Here is a 22661-nt window from a genome sequence, read left to right as displayed (position 1 = left end):
ATGTGACAACAGGAGCTACTGATACATAAATTAACACAATATTGCTGGAGCACTGGAAATAAAGAAGTTGGACACAGAGGCTGTGCTTGTCTGCTTACCAGTAACCATTACTTTGACTACATATGATTTGCAGTGATATCAAGGTTTATTTTTGATAACAGCAGTGGCAGTTTTTAGGGTTTTACACCTTGGAAGGAAATGGAGGGGACAAAGGACTGGACCAAATTTGCTGCCGGAACCTGGCTATTTTTTGCACTTCTTCTCTTGGATAAACGTGATGGCTGTAAGACAAAGCAGAACATTTAGCTACACATGTTAACCTTTGCTAGTGTGCTGAGTGAGCTCTGTACAGTTCTACACTCTACTGGAAATATTTCTTACTGAGAAAATATTAATCAGACATGGTAGAAAAGATAAATTTTAAAATGACTTTTTGGAAGTTCTCCACTCTGACTTAGGAGGAAACAAAATAAGAGTTAGATTTCCTTTTGAATATTTGGTCCACTGTTTTTTCTAGGACAGATCATGATGTTTATTTCAATACCTGTTCAACTTAATTTTCTGTGCTATTTACATATTATAAACTACATGCTGTGACATCTCCTGGGTGTCACCAACAAGTTCAGCCCAAAGTTTAACACATGCATCTTTATCACAGCCATGATAATAGTCCTGGATCCTGCTCCCGTTGAACTTTAAGGAAAGTATTGCCATTGACTTGAACGTCATTCGAACTGGTCCCAAAAGCTTACTGATAAATACATTATGTGCCAATTCTTGCAAGCCCTCACATGCAGAACTTCCAATGATTTCAACAGGAGTTCCAGGTGCTGAGTGTGGACCCCAATTACCTCATTCAAAGTGGAAACCTAGAAAGGGCCACGAGCTCATGGGAATTAAACTCCTGCAATTTCAGAAGTTGTCTCCTCTAGGAAGAGGGGGCTTTAGGAGTCAGAGTGGGAAAGGCCAAGTCCTGCCAATCATAGGGTATGTCTACACTGAGCTGGTGGTGTAATTGCCAGTTCGGGTAGACATGCCAGTGCTACCTCTGATCGAACGAACCAGTTAAAAATAGAAGTGTAGCTACAGCGACACAAGCAGCAGGATAGGCTAGCCACCCAAGTACAATCCCATCTGAAACACTAGATATGTACTCAGGGTATGTAACCCCTCCAACTGCTCTCCCTGCTGTGCCTACACTTCCATTTTTAGTATGTTAGTTCATGGGAGGAGGGGGAAGAAGTTGTTGTTCCAGGTATGGATTATTTCTGAGAAAAAAGTAGTTTTTAGATAAACTGTTTAGTGATGTTAATGTTTACTTCTCTCTAAATATATGAGAGAGATTGGGTGATCCCATGGTTTCTGCCACTTTGAGTAGCATTTCAAACAGCAAATGAAAACTTGCCCTTCTTGATCAGTTTGGGTTCCAGTGCAGATCTGAAACCATAAGGATGGATTTGGATCCATGTGTTTGAATATGAACCACTTGAGAGTGCAGATTTTAGGGTTCTGGTTTGGGTTTATCGCTAAACAGAAGGAGAAATACCTGTTGTCCAGCAGGTATACATGGTACCCCCAGCAACAACTGATTGGCTTTATTGGGTTTGATTTGCAGTATGTATGGTAAATTATTTATCTTTAACTCTTAAAGCTTTTCTCTCTTCTACTCCCACTCATTCATTTTTTTGTTTTGTTAGGTAATCTGATTGTTTCATATGGAGCTGATATATCAGAAAGGGTGCAGCCTGACATGGCATTATGGAACACAACTGGAGATGATGGGATGTTACATTAAATATTTCTGGGATAAATGTGCCTAACACAAATCCCCAGATCTGAATGCCCTTACACTTTGGACAAGCTTGTATCAGTCATGGTCAGACCTATTTCTAGTTTCAGGTAGCAAAAAATTGATCTCTGTGTATTCACATCAATTGAATGGAAGGAGGAAAGAAATTTATGTAACAATAAGGATGGGCAAACATTCTGGAGCTAAGTGAAGAAATTGCTAATCTACTTACCTCATAAAGTGTATGATGCTTAATCCTTTTGAAGATAGTGTCAACTGAGTCTTGCTTCTCTTTTGACCCCAACTGGTGGAGAGGTTTGTGACTTGTTATACTGAGAACCTTTGAAAAGTAATTTAGAGCAGTGAAGTTACAGAATAGCCTCCTATGAGCACACCAGTTTGTATTGATAACTAACAGCCTGTATAACAAAGTGTTTCTGAGACTCTTAGCTCACTGAAACAATAACATCTGATTCTGATCTCACTCTCTCATAAAAATCCAATGGATATCTCTTGACTTCAGTTCAATTTCTCCCAATTCATTGAAAAGGGAGTTCAGAATCAGTCCCCCCTTGTATTATTTTTTCTTTCTGTGAGAAAGCAGGGTGCAAATTTCCAAAGCACATTAGCTGGAAGTGGAAGATCATCATGTGTGCCAGATCGGCTGAATGCTCTTCACCAGCTCTCTGAATGCCTTCCCATCAGTTGGGGGCAGATGTACAGCTATGTGACTGATCAGCATTTGGGCCTTTATCGCTAATGCAGTTGTTTATATAAATTAGTAAGCCAATTAAACTGGAATGAAAAGTCCCATGCAGGCTTAGCATTTGTATGCTCAGTGGGACATGGTATTAGCATATATTGCCCAACGCCTTGTGCAAATAGAAACAATGGTCTTTGGGCTGGTTGAAAGAAAAGAGATTGAACATAAATTTAAGGCCGTGAGCTTCGATAGGAGAAGTACAAGGCTGAAAGACTCACCTTGCAGAATGGTCTTTTGATCAGTCTTCACAGGAGGCGCCCTGTTATCATGCTAACTACCGTTGAATGGAGATGGATAGGGAGTAATTCAAGCGAAGTCAAAAGAAATTAAATTGAGAAGCAGACAGTTTATAATAGCAAGTCACAGGGTTTGTGATTTTAAAAGTTTTCTATTTTTAACAATTTTTGCTATATTAATGACAATGCTTGAGGTATAAAAGCAGATTAACTTGAACTTACCCTGTATATAGGTATAGACCCAAACACAACACCAGCCTCTTTGTTTCCTGACTTGAAACTTTCCAAAGGTTGTCTATTAACCTTAAAAATAGAAAACAGAGTCAACATATTTCCAGTTACAGGCAACAGTAAGATAGTAGAGATAGCATCTAGTGGAGTTTCCATAAATCTGCATAGATAACGTTCCCTCCATATTATGAAAGAAAAAAGAAAATCACATCTACAAGTTGGGTTTGTGTCCAGTTTTGTTTCTTTTCCATATATAAAAATGGCCTGGGAGGTTTTTGTCCAAAAATTGGGGGATGGGGTTCTGCTTGTTTTATAGCGAATGGAGAGTTGACCTAACTGGGTCGAGAGCTGAGCTGAGCCAATGAGGGCGGAAGGAGCGGGGGGTGAGGGAGGGAGAACTTTTAGGCAGATCTACATGATTGGGGACTCCTTATTGAGAAGAATAGACAGGCCTGTAACCAGAGCTGATCCGGAGAACAGAAGGGTGTGCTGTCTGCCCGGTGCTAAGATACGGGATGTGGACCTGAGGCTGAAGAGGATCCTAATGGGAGCGGGAAAGAATCCGCTGATTGTCCTTCATGTGGGAATTAATGATATGGCTAGATTCTTGCTGGAACGTGTCAAGGGAGACTATGCCAGGTTGGGGAAAACACTTAAGGAAATCAAGGCTCAAGTGATCTTCAGTGGGATTCTGCCTGTTCCTAGAGAAGGGCAACAAAGGTGTGACAAGATTATGGCAATCAACAGATGGCTCAGTTAGTGGTGCTATAAGGAGGGCTTTGGGATGTATGGCCACTGGGAGGCATTCATGGACAGAGGACTGTTCTCTCAGGATGGACGTCATCTGAGCAGGGAGGGAAATAGACTTCTAGGATGGAGGCTGGCACAACTGATCAAGAGAGCTTTAAACTAGGAATTGAGGGGAGATGGTTGGGAGATGTCCTGGAATCTCCACGCCAGATTTTAACATTGAGAGGGAAGAAAACAAAGTAAGAAAGGATACATCCGTGAGTAGGATAATGGACATACGAAGGGAGGGTACTGTAGATACAATTCTAATAGGTGATACTGGCAGTAGAAAGTCTATGCCTAATTGGGTAAAGAATGTGAGTGAGGCCAAACAGCAAGAATTAAGATGTTTATACGCCAATGCGAGGAGCCTAGGTAACAAAGTGGAGGAACTAGAGTTACTGGTGCAGGAAGTGAAACTGGATATTACAGGGATAACAGAAACATGGTGGAATAGTAGTCATGACTGGAGTACAGGTATTGAAGGGTATGTGCTGTTTAGGAAAGACAGAAATAAAGGCAAAGGTGGTGGAGTAGCATTGTATATCAATGATGAGGTAGACTGTAAAGAAATAAGAAGGGATGGAATGGATAAGACAGAGTCAGTCTAGGCAAAAATCACATTGGGGAAGAAAGCTACTAGAGCCTCCCCTGAGATAGTGCTTGGGGAGTGCTAAAGACCGCCGGGATTTGATCTGGATATGGATAGAGACATTTTTAATGAAGTAAATAGTAATGGGAATTGTGTGATCATGGGAGACTTTAACTTCCCAGATAGAGACTGGAGAACAAGTGCCGGTAATAGTAATAGGTGTCAGATTTTCCTAGATGCGATAGCTGATGGATTCCTTCACCAAGTAGTTGCTGAACCAACAAGAGGGGATGCCATTTTATATTTGGATTTGGTGAGTAGTGAGGACCTCGTAGAAGAAATGGTTGTAGGGGACAACCTTCATTTGAGCGATCATGAGCTAATTCAGTTTAAACTAAATGGAAGGATAAACAAAAATAGCTCTGTGACTAGGGTTTTTGATTTTAAAAGGACTAACTTTAAAAAAATTAAGGACATTTGTTAGTGGATTAGACTAAAGAACTCGAGGATCTAAAGGTGGAGGAGGCCTGGCATTACTTCAAGTCAAAGTTGCAGATACTATCAGAAGCCTGCATCCCAAGAAAGGGGAAAAAATTCATAGGCAGGAGTTGTAGACTAAGCATCTCAGAGAGGTGATTAAGAAAAAGCAGAAAGCCTACAAGGAATGGAAGATGGGAGTGATCAGCAAGGAAAGTTACCTTATTGAGGTCAGAACATGTAGGGATAAAGTTAGAAAGGCCAAAAGCCATGTAGAGTTGGACCTTGCAAAGGGAATTAATACCAATAGTAAAAAGTTCTATAGCCATATAAATAAGAAGAAAACCAAGAAAAAAGAAGTGGGACCACTAAACACTGAGGATGGAATGCAGGTTAAGAATAATCTAGGCATGGCCCAATATCTAAACACATACTTTGCCTCCGTCTTTAATGAGGCTAATGAGGAGCTTAGGGATAATGATAGGATGACAAATAGGAATGAGGATATGGAGGTAGCTATTGCCACATCCGAGGTAGAAGCCAAACTCGAACAGCTTAATGGGACTAAATTGGGGGGGCCCATATAATCTTCGTCCAAGAATATTAAAGGAACTGGCACATGAAATTGCAAGCCCATTAGCAAGAATTTTTAATGAATCTGTAAACTCAGGGGTTGTACCGTATGACTGGAGAATTGCTAACATAGTTCCTATCTTTAAGAAAGGGAAAAAACGTGATCCGGGCAGCTACAGGCCTGCTAGTTTGACATCTGTAGTATGCAAGGTCTTGGAAAAATTTCTGAAAGCAAAAGTAGTTAAGAACATTGAGGTCAATGGTAATTGGGACAAAATACAACATGGTTTTACAAAAGGTAGATCGTGCCAAACCAACCTAATCTCCTTCTTTGAGAAGGTAACAAATATTTTAGACAAAGGAAATGCAGTGGATCTAATTTACCTCGATTTCAGTAAGGCATTTGATATGGTTCCACATGGGGAATTATTAACTAAATTGGAAAAGATGGGGATCAATATGAAAATTGAAAGGTGGATAAGGAATTGGTTAAAGGGGAGACTACAACAGGTTGTATTGAAAGGTGAACTGTCAGGCTGGAAGGAGGTTACTAGTGGAGTTCCTCAGGGATTGGTTTGGGGACCAATCTTATTTAATCTTTTTATTACTGACCTTGGCCAAAAAGTGGGAATGTGCTAATAAATTTTGCGGATGATATGAAGCTGGGAGGTATTGCCAATACAGAGAAGAACCGGGATATCATACAGGAAGATCTGGATGACCTTGTAAACTGGAGTAATAGTAATAGGATGAAATTTAATAGTGAAAAGTGCTAGGTCATGCATTTAGAGATTAATAACAAGAATTATTGTTATAAACTGGGGACGCATCAGTTGGAAGTAACAGAGGAAGAGAAGGACCGCGGAGTATTAGTTGATCACAGGATGACTATGAGCCACCAATGTGATATGGCCATGAAAAAAGCTATTGCGGTCTTGGGATGCATCAGGCGAGGTATTTCCAGTAGAGATAAGGAGGTGTTAGTACCGTTATACAAGGCTCTGGTGAGACCTCATCTGGAATACTGTATGCAGTTCTGGTCTCCCATGTTTAAGAAGGATGAATTCAAACTGGAACAGGTACAGAGAAGGGCTACTAGGATGATCCAAGGAATGGAAAACCTGTCTTATGAAAGGAGACTCAAAGAGCTTGGCTTGATTAGCCTAACCAAAAGAAGGCTGAGGGGAAGATATGATTTCTCTCTATAAATATATCGGGAATAAATACCAGGGAGGGAGAGGAATTATTTAAGCTCAGTACCAATGTGGACACAAGAACAAATGGATATAAACTGGCCATCAGGAAGTTTAGACTTGAAATTAGATGAAGGTTTCTAACCATCAGAGGAGTGAAGTTCTGGAACAGCCTTCCAACGGAAGTAGTGGGGGCAAAAGACATATCTGACTTCAAGACTAAGGGTACGTCTACACTTACCTGCCGGTTCGACGCGGAGAGTTCAACTTTTTGGAGTTCGAACTATCGCGTCTGATCTAGACGCGATAGTTCGAACTCCGGAAGCGCCGTGGTCGACTCCGGTACTCCACCTCGGCAGAAGGAGTTGGCGGAGTCGACGGGGGAGCCGCGGAGTTCGACCCCGCCGCGTGTGGACGGGTGAGTTGTTCAAATTAGGGTACTTCGAATTCAGCTACGCTATTCACGAAGCTGAATTTGCGTACCCTAATTCGAACCCCCTTCTTAGTGTAGACCAGGCCTGAGCTTGATAAGTTTATGGAGGGGATGGTATAATGGGATAGCCTAATTTTGGCAATTAATTGGTCTTTGACCATTAGTGGTAAATATGCCCAATGGCCTGTGATAGGATGTTAGATGGGGTGGGATCTGAGTTACTACAGAGAATTCTTTCCTGGGTGTCTGGCTGGTGAGTCTTGCCCATATGCTCAGGGTTTAGCTGATCACCATATTTGGAGTCGGGAAGGAATTTTCCTCCAGGGCAGATTGGCAGAGGCCCTGGGGGTTTTTCGCCTTCCTTTGCAGCGTAGGGCATGGGTCATTTGCTGGAAGATTCTCTGCATCTTGAAGTCTTTAAACCATGATTTGAGGACTTCAATGGCTCAGACATAGGTTTGATACAGGAGTGGGTGGGTGAGATTCTGTGGCCTGCATTGTGCAGGAGGTCAGACTAGATGATCATAATGGTCCCTTCTGACCTTAAAGTCTATGATTCTATATTTAACTTCAATGCCTCATGAACACCTGGAACTTGGGAAAAACAGACATGCCATTCCAGATAATGCAAAAGTTTTTTTTTAAACTGATTTTTCAAAACCCTTCAGGCATTCTTTATACAAACAAATATTCTAACGAGGGTATAATCTCAATTAAAAAAATATTTTTAGGTCAGTTTTAAGGGTATGTGTTGCTTGGGGGATGTTGCTAAAGGAGGGCTGAGTTCTAACCCCAGTCACCATGGGAACTCCCAGGGGACCCCACTCCCAACTGACAGAGGAGTCAGGTGGGAAATCTCTCTTTGAGCATGCAACACTTCACTCTTCAGCTGCCTAGCAGGAAAAAAAAATAGACGGAACAAAATGACATTTATGCTGTAGGCTGATGGAAAGGCCAAATTTGTGCAAATGTTGGATGTACTTTGATAATTCATCCATGCAAAAATATGACTGCTAAAACCTACCTAGGTTATTAGAGTCCATGTATTTGACAGTGGAGGTCAATAGCCTTACATGATATAGTACTGATTTCCCACTAGGAACACAATTTATGACCATGCAATAGGGAAAAAAATATATCTAAAAATGAAATAACTGTCAGGTTTTCATAAAATGCTGAAATATGAGTTTTCTGCAAAATCAAATTGCATTTTAAAGAAAGTCCCTAATTAAATTTTATATTAACCCTTTTTTATAGCATCCTCTGGTAGATAATGTAAGTGCACATGCAATTGTTATAGTTTAAGAGAATTCACATCCTCAGAATTAAAAAAATCCCTCATTAATTTCTTCCCATATATCTCAGGTTTGACTTCTAGACTTCTTAGCTTCAACACTGATAGCATCACAGAATTAATGTTAATTCGTTAAGGTGCATACAAGTGATTTGAAAGTGCCTATGCAGCAGGGCCGCCCAGAGGGGGGGGGCAAAGGGGGCAATTTGCCCCGGGCCCCGGGCTCCGCAGGGGCCCCCAAGAGAAGAGCGGAGGCTCCCGCCTCCGCCCCTCTCCTGGAGCCTCAGCGTCTCCGTCGGGGCCCCTGAGCCCCGCCCCGCTCAGAGACGGTCCCGCCCCGGCCCCGGCCCCGGCCCCGGCCCCGGCCCCAGCCCCAGCCTCTTACCGAGCACGTCTCTGGCGGGGCCTGAGCTCCGTCCTGCTCAGAGCCACGTGGTGAGCGGGGCGGGGCTGGGAGCTCCAACGGGGCCTGAGCCCCGCCCCGCTCAGAGCGCCGTGGGGAGGGGGCGGGGCAGCTGCCTCCGCTCGGCGTGGAGCTCACAGCCCCGCCCCCTCACCACGCGGCTCTGAGCGGGACGGAGCTCAGGCCCCACCGGAGACGTGCTCGGTAAGAGGCTGGGGCCAGGGCCGGGACCGGGGCCGGGGGGAGGAGCGGGACCGTCGGGGCCGGGGGCGGGACCGGGGCAGGGGGGAGGAGCGGGACCCGCCGGGGGTGGGGGGTGGGAGCGGGACCCGCCGCCGCCGCCGAAGCGCAGCCCGGTCTTCGGCGGCGGGGGGGCCCTTCTGTTCCGGGACCCGCCGCCTAAGTGCCCGGAAGGCCCGCGGCAGGGACCCCCCCGCCGCCACCGAATTACCGCCGAAGACCGGGCTGCGCTTCGGCGGCGGTCCCGCTTCGGCGGTAATTCGGCGGCGGGGGGCTCCCGCCGCGGGTCTTCGGGGCACTTTGGCGGCGGGTCCCGGAACGGAAGGGCCCCCCGCCGCCGAAGACCCCGGGCCCCCGGAATCCTCTGGGCGGCCCTGCTATGCAGACCTCTAGGTACTCACACACACCTTGAAGAATATGCAAATATGGTGAGATGTATTTACATGGTCCCCTATAGAATAAGCAAGATCGTGTCAACACTTTCAGAGGTGTCCATGAATTAAAAAAGTAACTGAAGACAAGAGCAGTCTCCTCTTACGTGATGATATGGCCTCTCAGCCCAATCATCTTTTTCAAAATTACCAAGTTAAGTAGTACAAGTCACAAGCTAAAACGCAAATCAGAAGTCAGCAGAGCACACACCTGTTGAGTTGTCCCACATTCTATTCAGCCATTGAGTTCAGTTCAGTAATACAGTATATTTTAATGTTATATGCCATCAGTATTACCCAGTATATTATTTTCACATTGCTCTCTCCCTCTACTGTACCTAAAGCTGCTGTACAATAGATTTAGGTTCTAATCACCAATAGTTCCTCGCTTTGTAGGGAACATACAACTGTCCCACAAAAGCCATATCCGTTCCCTTTGATGTAATAGCAGGCAATAGAGGAAAATGATATCTGGAGTCCATGACCAACCTAGCTTAAGGGGAAGAATATTTGGCAGCCTTTGTGGTTAAAGTGGCAGAATACCTCAACAACATGGTTGACATACCCTGAAGTAAGCCACTTTTAGAGAATCTCAGTGAACAAGGATCAGGAGAAAGGAGATGCTGGCTATCAACGTAGGGGGACATGCATCAAAGAGGAGCATATCATCCTCACCCCATCCTTATTACACAAGGGGCAGGAAGAGTGGAGTAGCTGACCATGAACAATAGTGCTGTCTTGTCCCAGACAATCTGCCTTGGGGGCATGGGACTCTCGCATTCTGCTGCCGTAGTTGCCAGAAAGATTTTTGGTCTGCCAAGGCAGCTCTGGTAGATTATATCAGTTCTGTTGACTACATTCAGATAATGGCTGACTGTACAGATGGGGACACAATATCAGGAATTTCAGGAGGATGGCAGGAAGTCCACACTCCAGCTTGCATCTCTCAGCCATTCTGTCACTGGAGGACAGGAATGCCACTTCATGGAGGGGTAGAGAGGAGCTCACATAGAAAAAGGTCACTTGTTCCCACTGAACTGGCTCTTTTTGGTTTTTGCCTTTCCAGTACACCTTGCAGGGAGAGGAGACAATCTGACCCAAAGGTGCCATGTACCAAGCCAGAGGAGCATGTATAATGCACTCCCACTCAGCTAGAGTTGAGCAAAATGTTCACAGTGAAATTTAAACTGACACAGAACTCTCCAGATTTTAGATTTAATTAAAACCTTGAAGCAAAGACCAGACATAGCAAGCGATTTGCCAGCATTCTCACCTACCTTTCAAGCAAATCTGTGATATTTAGGGTTGAACTACTTAGCGTACGCACAACGTGCCTCAGGTGGCATGTGACCAAGATTTATCACCGAATTTGGGCCACTGGTTGGATCATTAGTGTCCCCGGGTACTGATGGGGAGTGCAATGTGAACATGGATCCATGTGCCCCAGGGTTTGCACTCAGTTGAACTTTCTTAATTTGTATCAAAACCCTATAAAACTTCAAATTTCACAGGGTTTGCACTGGAACCATATTTTATATGGTTTTGATACAAACTAGGAAAGTTCAACCGAGTATCTCTCAGACTGGATACTTGGAAGTGTGAAACCGTGTGAATTGAAACCCAACAGTTTGCACAAATTCCTTTGATTATTTCTATTCTTTTCTTCAGAACAGGCCTTCGACATTTGTTTTGGGCTATTTTCCAAATGTAAACATCTACCAGAATATTGCATAAAAGAAATACAAACTGATCATGTCTCTTCACCTACCTTAGGAGAAGCTAGAGCTTTGAAAAACTTGAAATCCTGATCCACTTCAAAGGGTCTAGGCTTTTTTGAAAGTAAGGATGATTTGGTCAATGACTTCCACCTGTTCACAAGAGATAGGAAGGAAAAAACCTGATGTCTATAAACAGAGGGCAGCATGCAGTATCACACAATTAGCGTAGAAATACAATTACTTTGAATTATAATTCATTATGTATCTTGGCAGAATAAAATTTAATGTAGGTGCTTGATAAATGTCACAAGATGTTACTTAATTAACACTTCACCAATCTAGGTGGGATTAATTTTCTTTCACTATGTATTTGCCATCTTCAGGCTGGTATGTTTATCTATGGATCAGTAATTATCAGGACTAAACTCCAGTTCATTGTATCATAATGACTCAACATTACCTTCCATCTAGAACATAGTGACAATATGCTAGGTTCTAAGCATGGGTAATGGTCCTCTCTTGGGGGATCATGGTCTAGCGGTTATGGCTGCAACTCCTGACTGCCAAGGGGATTGTGGGCTCTGACCCAGGGCCCTTTGGGCTACCAGTAATCTGGCAACCAAGGCTGCTTAAGACTGTCCTCCCTGGGCCTCTTCCTCTTGTCCACTTCCTGGGGTCCAAGACTTTCCCCTGGCGGGGAAACCCAAACCACAATAAGTAAAGAAGGTTCCCAAAGTCCGAGGTCCACAGAATACTTCCCACTCTGGTTATCTCTTGGGTGGGTCCTCCCTTCCCTCAGCTCGGCTGGAGCTGTGGGCTGCAGGTCTGCTCACCTGCACTCCTGCTACCCAAATGAGCTAGTTCTCTTCCTTTTAATTCCTCCATCAGATGGAGCATTTGCTGCAGGTGTGGCAGGGCAGGGCCTGGCTGAGCCCAAAATAATCCCTTAACCCCTTGTTGTCCAGTATGGGCTTTGTACACCCCATCACAGCATGGCAATGCAGAGCTTTTTTTGCTGATTCAACTGGTTGCCAGACTAGGTGGGCCTCAACCCAAGATATAAGGCGAAAACAAGCAGGGCTAGATCCTCAACTAGTGTATCAACTTAGCCTCATTTACAATTAATGCAGCCATATTGATTTATACCAGCTAAGGATCTACATCCTGTTGTTCCACTGTTGAGAAGAATTGAAGCAAATTTACACAGAATGCTAGTCACTGAAATTCTTCAGCAAGTCAGTGGAGCCCTGGCTACTTACACCTGCTGGGACTCTGGCCCAGTGTTCGCATATGTTCATTTGAATTCTGAACATCTGCTCGGTTCAATCATGTTTGGACCCTTTTTATGTGTATGAACATTTGAGAAACATCTATTCCTTGTTTGGATACCATTATCTCAATTCACTATTTGAAACTTTTAAAAAATTAGCATAATGAATGAGGAAGAGTAATTATACAAGGAAGCAGAAATAATACATATGGATTAAGTGACCAACAAGATACAAAATGCTTTAATTTCCATGCATAAGCTATTTCAGCTATTACAAATAGGGGAAAATATGCCAAAAATATAGTCTTTGGAAGAAATATTTGCAAACAAAAATAGGCTAGCCATGTAATAATTTACTTGCAGTAGTTAATCCACACCAATCTAATTACTGCAGTGTACTTTGTCTACATGGTGTTATTTCAACTGGCCACTCTAACCTCATCTAGCACAGCAGGTCTGCACTGCAAACAAAAACCTGCAGTGCCAAGTCTTAGAGCCTGGGTCAATTGACTTGAGCTTGTGGGGCTACAAATAGCAGTGTAGACGTTTGAGTTCAGGCTGGAACCTGGATTCTGAAACCCAGTGAGGGGAAGGTGTTGGGTCTGAGTCTGAATGTCCGCAGTGCTATTTTTAACCCTGCAGCTCAAGCCCCACAAGCCTGAATAATTTAATCCAGACTCAGACTGGGAGAAGTGGGTTTTTGTTTGCAGTGAAATCATTTCCTTAGTGTTCCTGTGCTCTGTAGTCTGCACTGGCTTCCAGGTTATTTATTTAATTAATGTGTTTTACAATTACTCTAGCATTGCTTCCTCACTGGTGCCTGAGGTGTCCTGACAAACATGCCCAATTTGAGAAAGGCATCCTTAAGTAAAGCTTCCTTAACTCAGCAGGCTTTAATTAACACATCTTTAACTGCAAAGGCTTCGGCTGAGGTGCCCTGTATTCAACACAGCCTAAGGGCCCAATCCTGTCAGTATTGCCAGGCATAGTTCTTTATTCATGAGTTACTGAACTGACTTCAGTAGGACCACTCACCCTGGGAAGAATTGTGCTTACTGGTAAGTATTAGCAGGATACAGCCCTACCCTTCGGACCTTACAGCAGCATAGCTGTACCGCTGTAAGGTCTCCGTGGTAGCTGCTCTTTGCCGGCAGGAGAGAGTTCTCCTGCTAGCATAATTAAAACCACCCCCAACAAGTGGCATTAGCTGTGTCGGCAGGAGAGCCTTTCCTGCCAACACAGTACTGTCCACACCAGCGCTTTTGTCAGTGAAACTTAGGTCGGTCGGGGCGTGTTTTTTTTCATACCCCTGACCAACAAACATTTTACTGACAAAAGTGCTAGTGTCGACAAAGCCTAAATGATTATGGTCATTAATACTGAAGCATTCCCAAAAAGGCTTTGGCAAAAAGGCAACCCCAAAAATGACTAGGATGCTGTATTGCGCACCAGACATATCGTTAAGTGTTCATCACTTCAGAAGTAAGTATTTTTTGTCCAATTTGAACTGCTTTCCTTCCTTGCCAAAGCCTACATTTGGGCCAACTTTCAAACTTCTAGATTCAGTATTCGATTTCTGCACTTGCAACAGTCACTATTTCAGCCAACACACTGGGGATTGAACCAGAGTTAAAAGTATGAGCTGCTACAGTTTGACCTAAAGCTCTGAAGCTGGGCTGAGACATACTCACATCATCTGTGGATTGCCACAGAGGGGGACCTGTAACTCATCCCTCACCAGTGGTTACAGCAATGCCCCTTTGCCCCGTACATTGGCCAAATGAGACAGTCTCTACGCAAAAGAATAAATGGACACAAATCTGACATCAGGAATCATAACATTCAAAAACCAGTGGGAGAACACTTCAACCTCTCTAACCACTCAGTGACAGACTTGAAGGTGGCAATTTTGCAACAAAAAAACTTCAAAAACAGACTCCAAAGAGAGACTGCTGAACTCAAATTAATATGCAAATTAGATACAATTAACTTAGGTTTAAACAGAGACTGGGAATGGCTGGGTCATTACACTAATTGAATCTATTTCCCCATGTTAAGTTCTCCTCACACCTTCTATGGGTCACCTTGATTATCACTTCAAAGGTTTTTTTTTCTCCTGCTGATGATAGCTCATCTCAGTTGATTGGCCTCTTACAGTTGGTATGCGTACTTCCACCTTTTCATGTTCTCTGTATGTATAAATATCCCCTGTCTGTGTGTTCCATTCTATGCATCCAAAGAAGTGGGCTGTAGCCCACGAAAGCTTATGCTGAAATAAATTTGTTAGTCTCTAAGGTGCCACAAGTACTCCTGTTCTTTTTGTCGATACAGACTAACACGGCTGCTACTCTGAAACCATAACATTCATGCCAACTTTGAAGCTCCCAGCTTTGAATTATGAGCACACACACCAGAAAATACAGGAAAAATGCATTTTTATTCTACATCTCCATTCCTCAACAATTAAGCTAGTTTTGCTTTAACTTTTAGAAGGCTTCATCTTTGTGTTGAGATCAGGTAAGAAAAAGTTTTATCTTGAAACTATTTGTTTTTTAGAAGGTTCAGTCAGCTTGCAAGGGTAAGAGGGAAACAATTTCCCAAACGTAACAAGAGTGTACATTAAATACATACATTCTGATTAACTTTAGTGATTATCTAATTATCACAGCAGAGAATTAGTAATTAGAATTCCAGGGATCCAGTCCTGGCTCTGCCGCTTGCTATATGACTTTGAGTAAGTCACTTAACCACTGTGCCTTAGTTTACTACTCTGTAAAATGGGGATACAGTCTAACTCATGGAGTATTGTAAAACTTGTTTGCAAAGTACACTTCCTCAGATGAAAAAATTTCTAAAAGTGTGATGTGTTTGTTAATAGTCCCCAATACACATGTAAATAAGTGTTTATGGGCTTACTTCTTCCTGTCCAGTATTAGAGGATATTCAAACTTCTGCTTCTTTTCCATGTACTTGCTGTCTTCTTTGATTATAACGGGAAATTCATTAACATCACAGGGCAAAATCAAATCACCGGATTCTGATAATTCAAACACCCTGCGCTGTCCAAAGTAACCAACATAGTGTCCATTTGGTGCATGCCAGAGCCTAGAAGTGCAGAAGGAGAGATGGGAAAAGTGGGTAAATTTAGAAACTGAAAGAAAGTGAAATGCCTTTAGAAAAATATTATGTAATTCAATAACCCCCGACCAGTGTAGTAGACTAATTGTAAGATAATATCAGAGTTAAGGTTGAGAGTACATAGCAAATTAAGTAAATTAAGGGTAGAAAAACCTTAGAAGAATGTTATAATTATAAAAAATAATAATTACAAACGAAGACATTCAGTGCCAAGGCTAAAATTAAATATAAAAATGTGAAAGTATGAAGAGTTAAGGCACTTCAAACAACCTCAACTGTCTCTGTAGAGAGATGCCGCCACCACCAAACAGATTTTTAGAAGTCAAATTTCCTAGATTTGTTAATTTGTTTCAGAAACTTGAAGTTTACTTTTTTGTTAAGAGCAAACTGCATAAGTGGCTATAAAACATTGTTCTTTAGCCAGGAAATTGCAATGGTTTAATCTGCAAGATATCACATGTAGGGCAAAATAACCTGGTATATTAATTTGACAAGCACCTGCACAAAGTTAAAATGGGATCCAAAAAGGAGCTCATTTCCAGAATGATAGGGCCTTTCTTTATGTGCTCAATTTCACACAATTGGAAGAAAAACTTGGCTGTCCATCTCTGCACATTTTGTGAGACTGGTGGGGTTCAAACTAAAAAAAAATAAATAATAAAGTATCTGAGAGCTTGGGGGGTGGGGGAAGAGTGGATGCATTATGTCTAAAGCTAAGCTGTGCACATGCAGAATTGATTTTTTCCTCACCAAAACAGATATCTAAAGTTATTTCAGTTTTCAGCTAGACAAAAGTCAGGCAAAAAGGGGAGCTCTGGGAAAAGAGAATCCATAGGCTAAATCAATAATAAACGTTAGCCATGTCTGTACCTGACAGAACCATCCACAGAGGCTGTCACTACCAGGTTTTTCTCCTCCTCGTAGAATAGGCTGACCACTTTGGTGGAATGAGCTCGCCAGTAGAGCTGCTGCTTTATTTGCTGAGGGAAGGAAAGCAAAAAACCAACCAAACAAAAACCATCGCTGACCACATTTCAGTCTGCTATGTACTCTAACATTGTTACCACCTCAGTGTCCTTATGAAGCAGGCAGTATTCAGACTCTAAAGAAGTGAGGTTACAGGGTGAAAGTAAGTTAAAGGACATACTGGTATGCCTGAGTCCTGTGCAGAGGCGGGGCCTCAACCAGAAGAGGCGGGGCCTTTAAATCAAGATTTAAAGCCCCAGGGTTCTGGCTGTGGCTGGGAGTCCCAGGGCCTTTAAATCACCCCAGAGCTACCAGTTGCAGAGGCGGCTGGGAGCCCCAGAACTCAGAGGAGATTTAAAGGGTAGTGGCAGCAGGGCTCCGGCGGTGATTTAAAAGGCCCGGGGCTCCCCGCAGTGGCTGGAGCCCTGGTCCTTTAAAGCGCCGCCTGAGCCCAGCTGCCGTAGCCCCGGGGTAGCGGCAGCAGGGCTCCCATGGGGATTGAAAGGGCCAGGGGCTCCTGCTGCTGCGGGGAATCCCGGCCCTTTAAAGCGCCACCCGAGCTCCACTGCCTGAGCCCCAGGTAGCGGTGGCAGGGCTCCGGCAGTTATTTAAAGGGCCCTGGGCTCTGGCCGCTGCGGGGAGCCCTGGGCCCTTTAAATTGCCAGCCTGGGGAAGCCGGTCAGGTCCGGCATGGTGTTCCGGCTTACTTCCACCTCTGTAAGATTATGATAGAACAAGCTGAAGGCAGCGTGCACGAAGACACTAGGCTAATTTTATCCCTAGTGTAACTCCACTGAACACAATGGAGTTATGCCATGACATTTTACTTTTGTTCTTAGTCTGAAATAGACAATTCAGACCAGAAGTACAGGCTTACTCTTTGTAGATGGGAAAAAGGTGGACTGAACCGGTCTCTGGATGGTGAAGTACGATTCCATTTTTCTCTACCTGTCATATGTGAATGGCAAGTTATTCAGATGGAAAAATGATTTTTCATTCTCACCTTATTTTCATCTTGTGGATCTTCCAGGAATGAGCCAGTATTCCAGCGCATAATATGCCCCTCTGTGTTTAAAAAAACCAAAACAGAATAATTTCAAAAGAGGTTCAAACCTCTTTATAGGTGCCCTCTGTTGCTAGATATGCTACCAAGTGTCCTGGGTAAGGACAAGGTAGAAGGAAGCCAAGGGTCTGGGCATTGAAAGTTAGTTTTTAGGATAATGTAAATGTCACTTAACTATTTCATTAGTAAACAAAGGAGAAAATATTAGTCCATATGTTACGATGGAATACTGATCTCCAGCCTATTTATGAAGAATGTCACATTAACAGCATAGATGTAATTGTTTGTTAAAAGCATCTAAGAATTTTAAATAATTACAAACACACAAAGACGGTCGCCTACTAAGCAGAGTTAGCTACTGCATAGACCAAACATGAAGGAGTTTCATAGGGGTGACATTTTTCATTTTAAAATGACTTACTGGGCAGAGTTTGATTAATCACATGCATAATGAAAAAGAAAATAACTCATGCCTTTCTAGTGCGCTCATGTGGGATACACAGTCCAAGATGAAGGAGACTGACCGCTGAAATGGGAACATTTACCTTGATATAGTGTCCCTCCACTGCTCCTTGTTCCAGTTTTCCTCCCATGTTCCAGTTCCTCCATCACCATTGAAAACTCTCCTTTGTTGCTCTCCCACTAGGAGGCTCCTGGGTAGTCACAACAGCCACCCGAGGCAGACCTAGTCTCTAGAACTGTACACTTGGGCAGAGAGAAATGTGGGCAGCCCTAGTGGGGAAGGATGAGAGGGGAGGAGGAGGAGATAGCAGGAGGTGGGCTAACAGAAGCTATCCAGGCAATATAGCAATGGGTGTCAGCAGTGGGGAGAGGGGAGGGGAGTGCAGGACTCACACTGAGCAGAACCATTAGGAAAACCTCATGCAGCCACTTAGAATCTGCAGCCAGTAATATGCAAGCAGGTGGCCAAAAGGGGAAAGCATCAAATGCAGGAGAAAGGTGGTAGGACAGTAGCATGGAATACTCCTCCATGAATAGTCAAAAAACTCTTTGCTGTCCTGTGCAATATGGAATAGTTGATTAGAGAGAAAGCTTTCCCTTGAACCTCTGTCCATTTTTAGGGTATGTCCACTTTGCAACCAGGGGTATGATTTGAAGCTCATGTAGACATGCCAGCTGTACTCTAGCTGGCTCAGCAAAAATAGAAGTGAGGATGCCACAGGTGTGGACTTCAGCATGAGTTGCACAAACCCACGTGACCTCCCTAGGTGCACATTTGTTTGCATGGCTAGTGCTGAAGTCTACACCATGGAGTCTTCACATCTATTTTTAGCAAGCTAGCTAGAGTACAACTAGGGTGGCCATGTCCACACAAGCTACCCCATTCATACCCCTGTGGCAATGCAATGCAATGCACCCTTGGTGTCAACCTCAAACCATTGCTATGTTCTGAAAGGCCTGGAAAAGCTTTTTCCATCTCACTTCTGCTGAGCAGCAGACAGGAAGTGTGGAATTACTGTGAGAAACTCTGTTCTCATGGGATTTCCAGCAGAAACAGAAATGTAAGTACCTGATGTCTCATGAGATAGATGGAGACAAAGAAGATTTTCAGGGCAAGTTTGAAGACACAAAGAGTCACAAAGTTTGAAGAGGTTTAGATAAGCTTCAGATAAGCAACCACACTTTTGCATCTTTTGCCAAATGAAAGCCACCTCCAACCTTTTGAGGTTCACTAAACATTAAATTAATGATCAGAGAAAGGGCTGCTGGCAGAGGCATCAGTAATGCTATGTATTTATGAAAGAAAGGTCATTGTTGTATACTGAACTTTTCATTGTCCATGAACTACCTCAGTCTGTGTGCAACAACAGCAGCCAATTTGCTTTTAGTTGCGGCAGCCGGTTATGGACAGGGGCATTTCTAACTTTTTTGCTGCCCCAAGCACGGCAGGAAGGCTGCCTTTGGCAGCTTGCCCATGGGCGGTCCCCAGTCCCGCGGATTTGGCAGCTTGCCTGCGGGAGGTCCCCGGTCATGCATATTCGATGTATCCGCCGCCAAATTGCCGCTGAATCCATGGGACAGGCGGACCTCCCACAGGCAAGCCGCCGAAGGGTGCCTGACTGCCGCCCTCGCAGGGACCAGCAGGGTACCTTCTGCAGCTTGCCTGCCCAGGCACGTGCTTTGAGTGCTGGTGCCTGGAGCCACCGCTGGTTATGGAGAATGTGAGACTTTTGCTTATTCTTATTGTTAATCTTTGCCCTTAGTTTAAATGAGGGAATTTAGATGGTAAGTATATGGGAGTTCTTTGTGTAAAGAAAATATAACACGGCTCTTGAAAGTAGCCTCCATACTGGCAGTGTTGTTAGCTTCTGGCTTTAACCTGCATTCCTTACTCCCGTAGACTCCCTTTTCCTTAATTTTTAATGTAGTTTTGTTTTGGCCCTTCATTGCCACATTCCCAGCATGTTTTTACGATAATCTTTTTCAACCACTACAAAGAGTCAGGAGAACTGTGATTGAGAAGCGGTCACTTACCCTTGGTGGCTGCTAAAAGCATTTTAGAAGAGATATCAGTGCACAGAGCAGTCAGAGGAATTGCAGGATGCTTTGTGAAGGGCAAAACTTCTCTCAGTAAATCTCCCTAAAACAAATAAAGTCTGCTTTCCTCTACACTTTATCCACACAAAAATCAAAGCAACAGAAATTTTAATGTTAACATGATGCAATGTTTTCTGTTGCTTTGATTTTTCATGCATTAAGTAAATAGCAAACCATATTAGTCAGATTTTATACTAATAACATACATTGAGCTGCTTTGTTATACCTGGAGGGTTCAGTATCACAGTTAATTAAAGCCACTGAAGTCCCTAAAACCTTTTAATAATATGTTTTAATTTAACCAGCTAGAAGCCAACTCTTCCTGGTCTTGTAACTCATATTGATGTCAACTGGACTGCACAACATGCAAGTCATACCTGACCCTCTACTCATTTATACAGGTGCACCACCCATTATTGCTACATTATTTTTCAAAGAAAGAGTCAGTTAACAGGGCAGTTGTCACTACAATTATTCTAAGCCATGATTTTCCTCCTGTTTCCCCTTCCCCTTTGCTACAGCTGTTAAAGCAGCACTGAATTGTGTTCATAGAAATAATGATCAGTGGGGGAAAAAACTCCTATAACTTCATATGTTAGGTGAGAGCAGGATGCTGAAGATGTGGAGCATTTTCTTCTTTCAACCCCACCCCCTCCAAAAATATAATCAAATACATTACCTCAATAGTCCATAGATAGACACAGCCATTTGCATGAGCAGATGCCAGTATTGGTGAGCATGTATGTCCAGCTATGTTTCTGGAGAAGCCAGAGGCTGATTTTTTGGTGTCAGAGGGTTGCACATCCTTCTCGTTGGTTGTCTCTTCCCCTTCTGGAACATAATTGACCCCATTATCTTCTTGCCATAGTTCTTACAGTTCTTTCTTTGAACACAAAGCAATGGCACAATGCTAAGAAAATCATTAACTTTGACAAAAGAAAACTTCAAGGCCCCTTTGAAAATATTTCATAAATACTAGCAAGGAGCCATTGGGCGAACTTGGAGACACATTGTTTAGGAAGTATTCTCGTGACACTTCCTGTGCCACACTGCACCATTCCTGCACAGGTGCGAAGAGCCCTTTTCACAGCATGGGGGGCAGATTTCAAAGAGGCTGCATGGAGGGCCTGTGTGCCCCTTGTGTGCCTCACAGCAGCGTTCTGCTGCATCTCTAACTGTGGGGGCAGGGCAGGGAAGGGATATGACCAGGGGACCTGCAAAAGTGCAGATTCACTGATCAGAGTCTTCCAGGGAGTAGATGTGCAGGATTGTGGCAGTGGCCACTAGCTCAGCCATGAGGCTGCAGATATAGCCCAGGGAGTGGTGCTGCTGATATTCTGCAGACTCAGGGAGAGAATTCCATCCTCCTCAAAACTACCAACAATCCCTGTGCAAAGCCCCTCTGTCTCCTAAGCATTTGACATTTTGGCCTTCTATATTTCCCCCTTGGTTCTCTATTTCTAAAGATATGTGCATGAACCAAGAGCTTTATTTTAAGGGTCCACTTGCTTTTACCTCTAGGTCACTAGCTCAAACCTGACACATGTGGGTACTGAGTGTCACCAGTGGTCTATGTGAAATAACTCAGTGTCCGTTCTGTTGACAGGGACACCTACCTAGCAGGACCATCAATAGTGACTGTAGTCAAATTCCGGTTTCAGTGTCAATTCCATTCTATTTGGATGCTGCTGCAATCCCATGCTTGGCTTGCCACTAGGGATCATAATTTGCTGTCCAGATTCAAGAAAAGACTCCTAGCTGTGTCATCTGCATGCTGATGATATTTCCGTCCCTCAGTCTCTCATTATCTGCCCCAGCTGCCTTCCAAGTGGATGAGCAGCTGGGATTTTTATACGCTTTAGCTGATACCTTGAAACATCTCCTTAAAGCCTCTCTGACAACAGGCAGACAGTTTGAAAAATGGGCTTTTCTTCCCCCAGGTTTAAATACCCTATCCTCCCCAACCACCCAAGAAATCTTCTAGTATAAAGAGCATCACATTCCATACCTACTGTTGCTGAAGACTCTCCATTGTTTACATCTTCCTAAAAAACCAAGATTTATAAAACAGAAATTGAGCCAGAAAATTGAAAGCAGAAGAGCACACACATAGTACTGGACCTTGACATGCCCGGAGAAACAGTTCTCTAGACTGTCGTTATTTAAGGAATGAACTAATTCCCTCAGCGGCTTATGTGGAACTTCTCACTTATATTGTCCCAGCTTCCAAGAAGGGGCTACACTAAGTTAATTCCTTTCTCAGATAATGAATGGACAAACACACAGAATATAAAGCCATGGGGGAGATTTTCCAAAAGCACAGATGAATGGGAGTTAGAGGCCTTTGCAGATCTACTCGCTAGCTCTTGTCATTGCCTTGAGCAAAAATGGGTAAAATAGCAAAGTTGCAAAGCTTACCCACATGTAGCCCCATTTCAGCAAACAAACGCCTCTTTTTGAAGACTTCAGCCAAATTCTGTCTGCTACTTCTCTCAAGCACTGC

At 43.5% G+C, this 22661-nt stretch overlaps 1 protein-coding gene across 4 annotated transcripts in view; it reads right to left on the bottom strand.

Annotated features, from left to right (window-relative positions):
• Positions 1-22661, bottom strand: part of WDR64 (WD repeat domain 64) — a 134198-nt gene continuing 111537 nt past the window's right edge. The window contains exons 19-29 of one of the 4 annotated variants that reach the window (XM_045008688.1): positions 22167-22203; positions 20838-20989; positions 20096-20201; positions 17540-17601; positions 16441-16550; positions 15349-15537; positions 11213-11312; positions 3011-3091; positions 2771-2822; positions 2022-2129; positions 161-281 (exon numbers count right to left, since the gene is read on the bottom strand). In XM_045008688.1, coding sequence (XP_044864623.1) covers positions 2062-2129; positions 2771-2822; positions 3011-3091; positions 11213-11312; positions 15349-15537; positions 16441-16550; positions 17540-17601; positions 20096-20201; positions 20838-20989; positions 22167-22203 — 957 coding nt within the window. In that variant the 3' untranslated portion in view covers positions 161-281; positions 2022-2061. Of the gene's footprint in view, positions 282-2021; positions 2130-2770; positions 2827-3010; positions 3092-11212; positions 11313-15348; positions 15538-16440; positions 16551-17539; positions 17602-20095; positions 20202-20837; positions 20990-22166; positions 22204-22661 lie in introns of those variants that run through there. The other 3 variants (XM_045008686.1, XM_045008687.1, XM_045008689.1) reach the window with 3 other exon arrangements.

Source organism: Mauremys mutica, chromosome 3, assembly GCF_020497125.1.
Source record: "Mauremys mutica isolate MM-2020 ecotype Southern chromosome 3, ASM2049712v1, whole genome shotgun sequence".
Classification (NCBI taxonomy): Eukaryota; Metazoa; Chordata; order Testudines; family Geoemydidae; genus Mauremys; species Mauremys mutica.
Note: the sequence above shows the minus strand (reverse complement) of the source record. Positions and strands in the feature narration are given on the sequence as shown.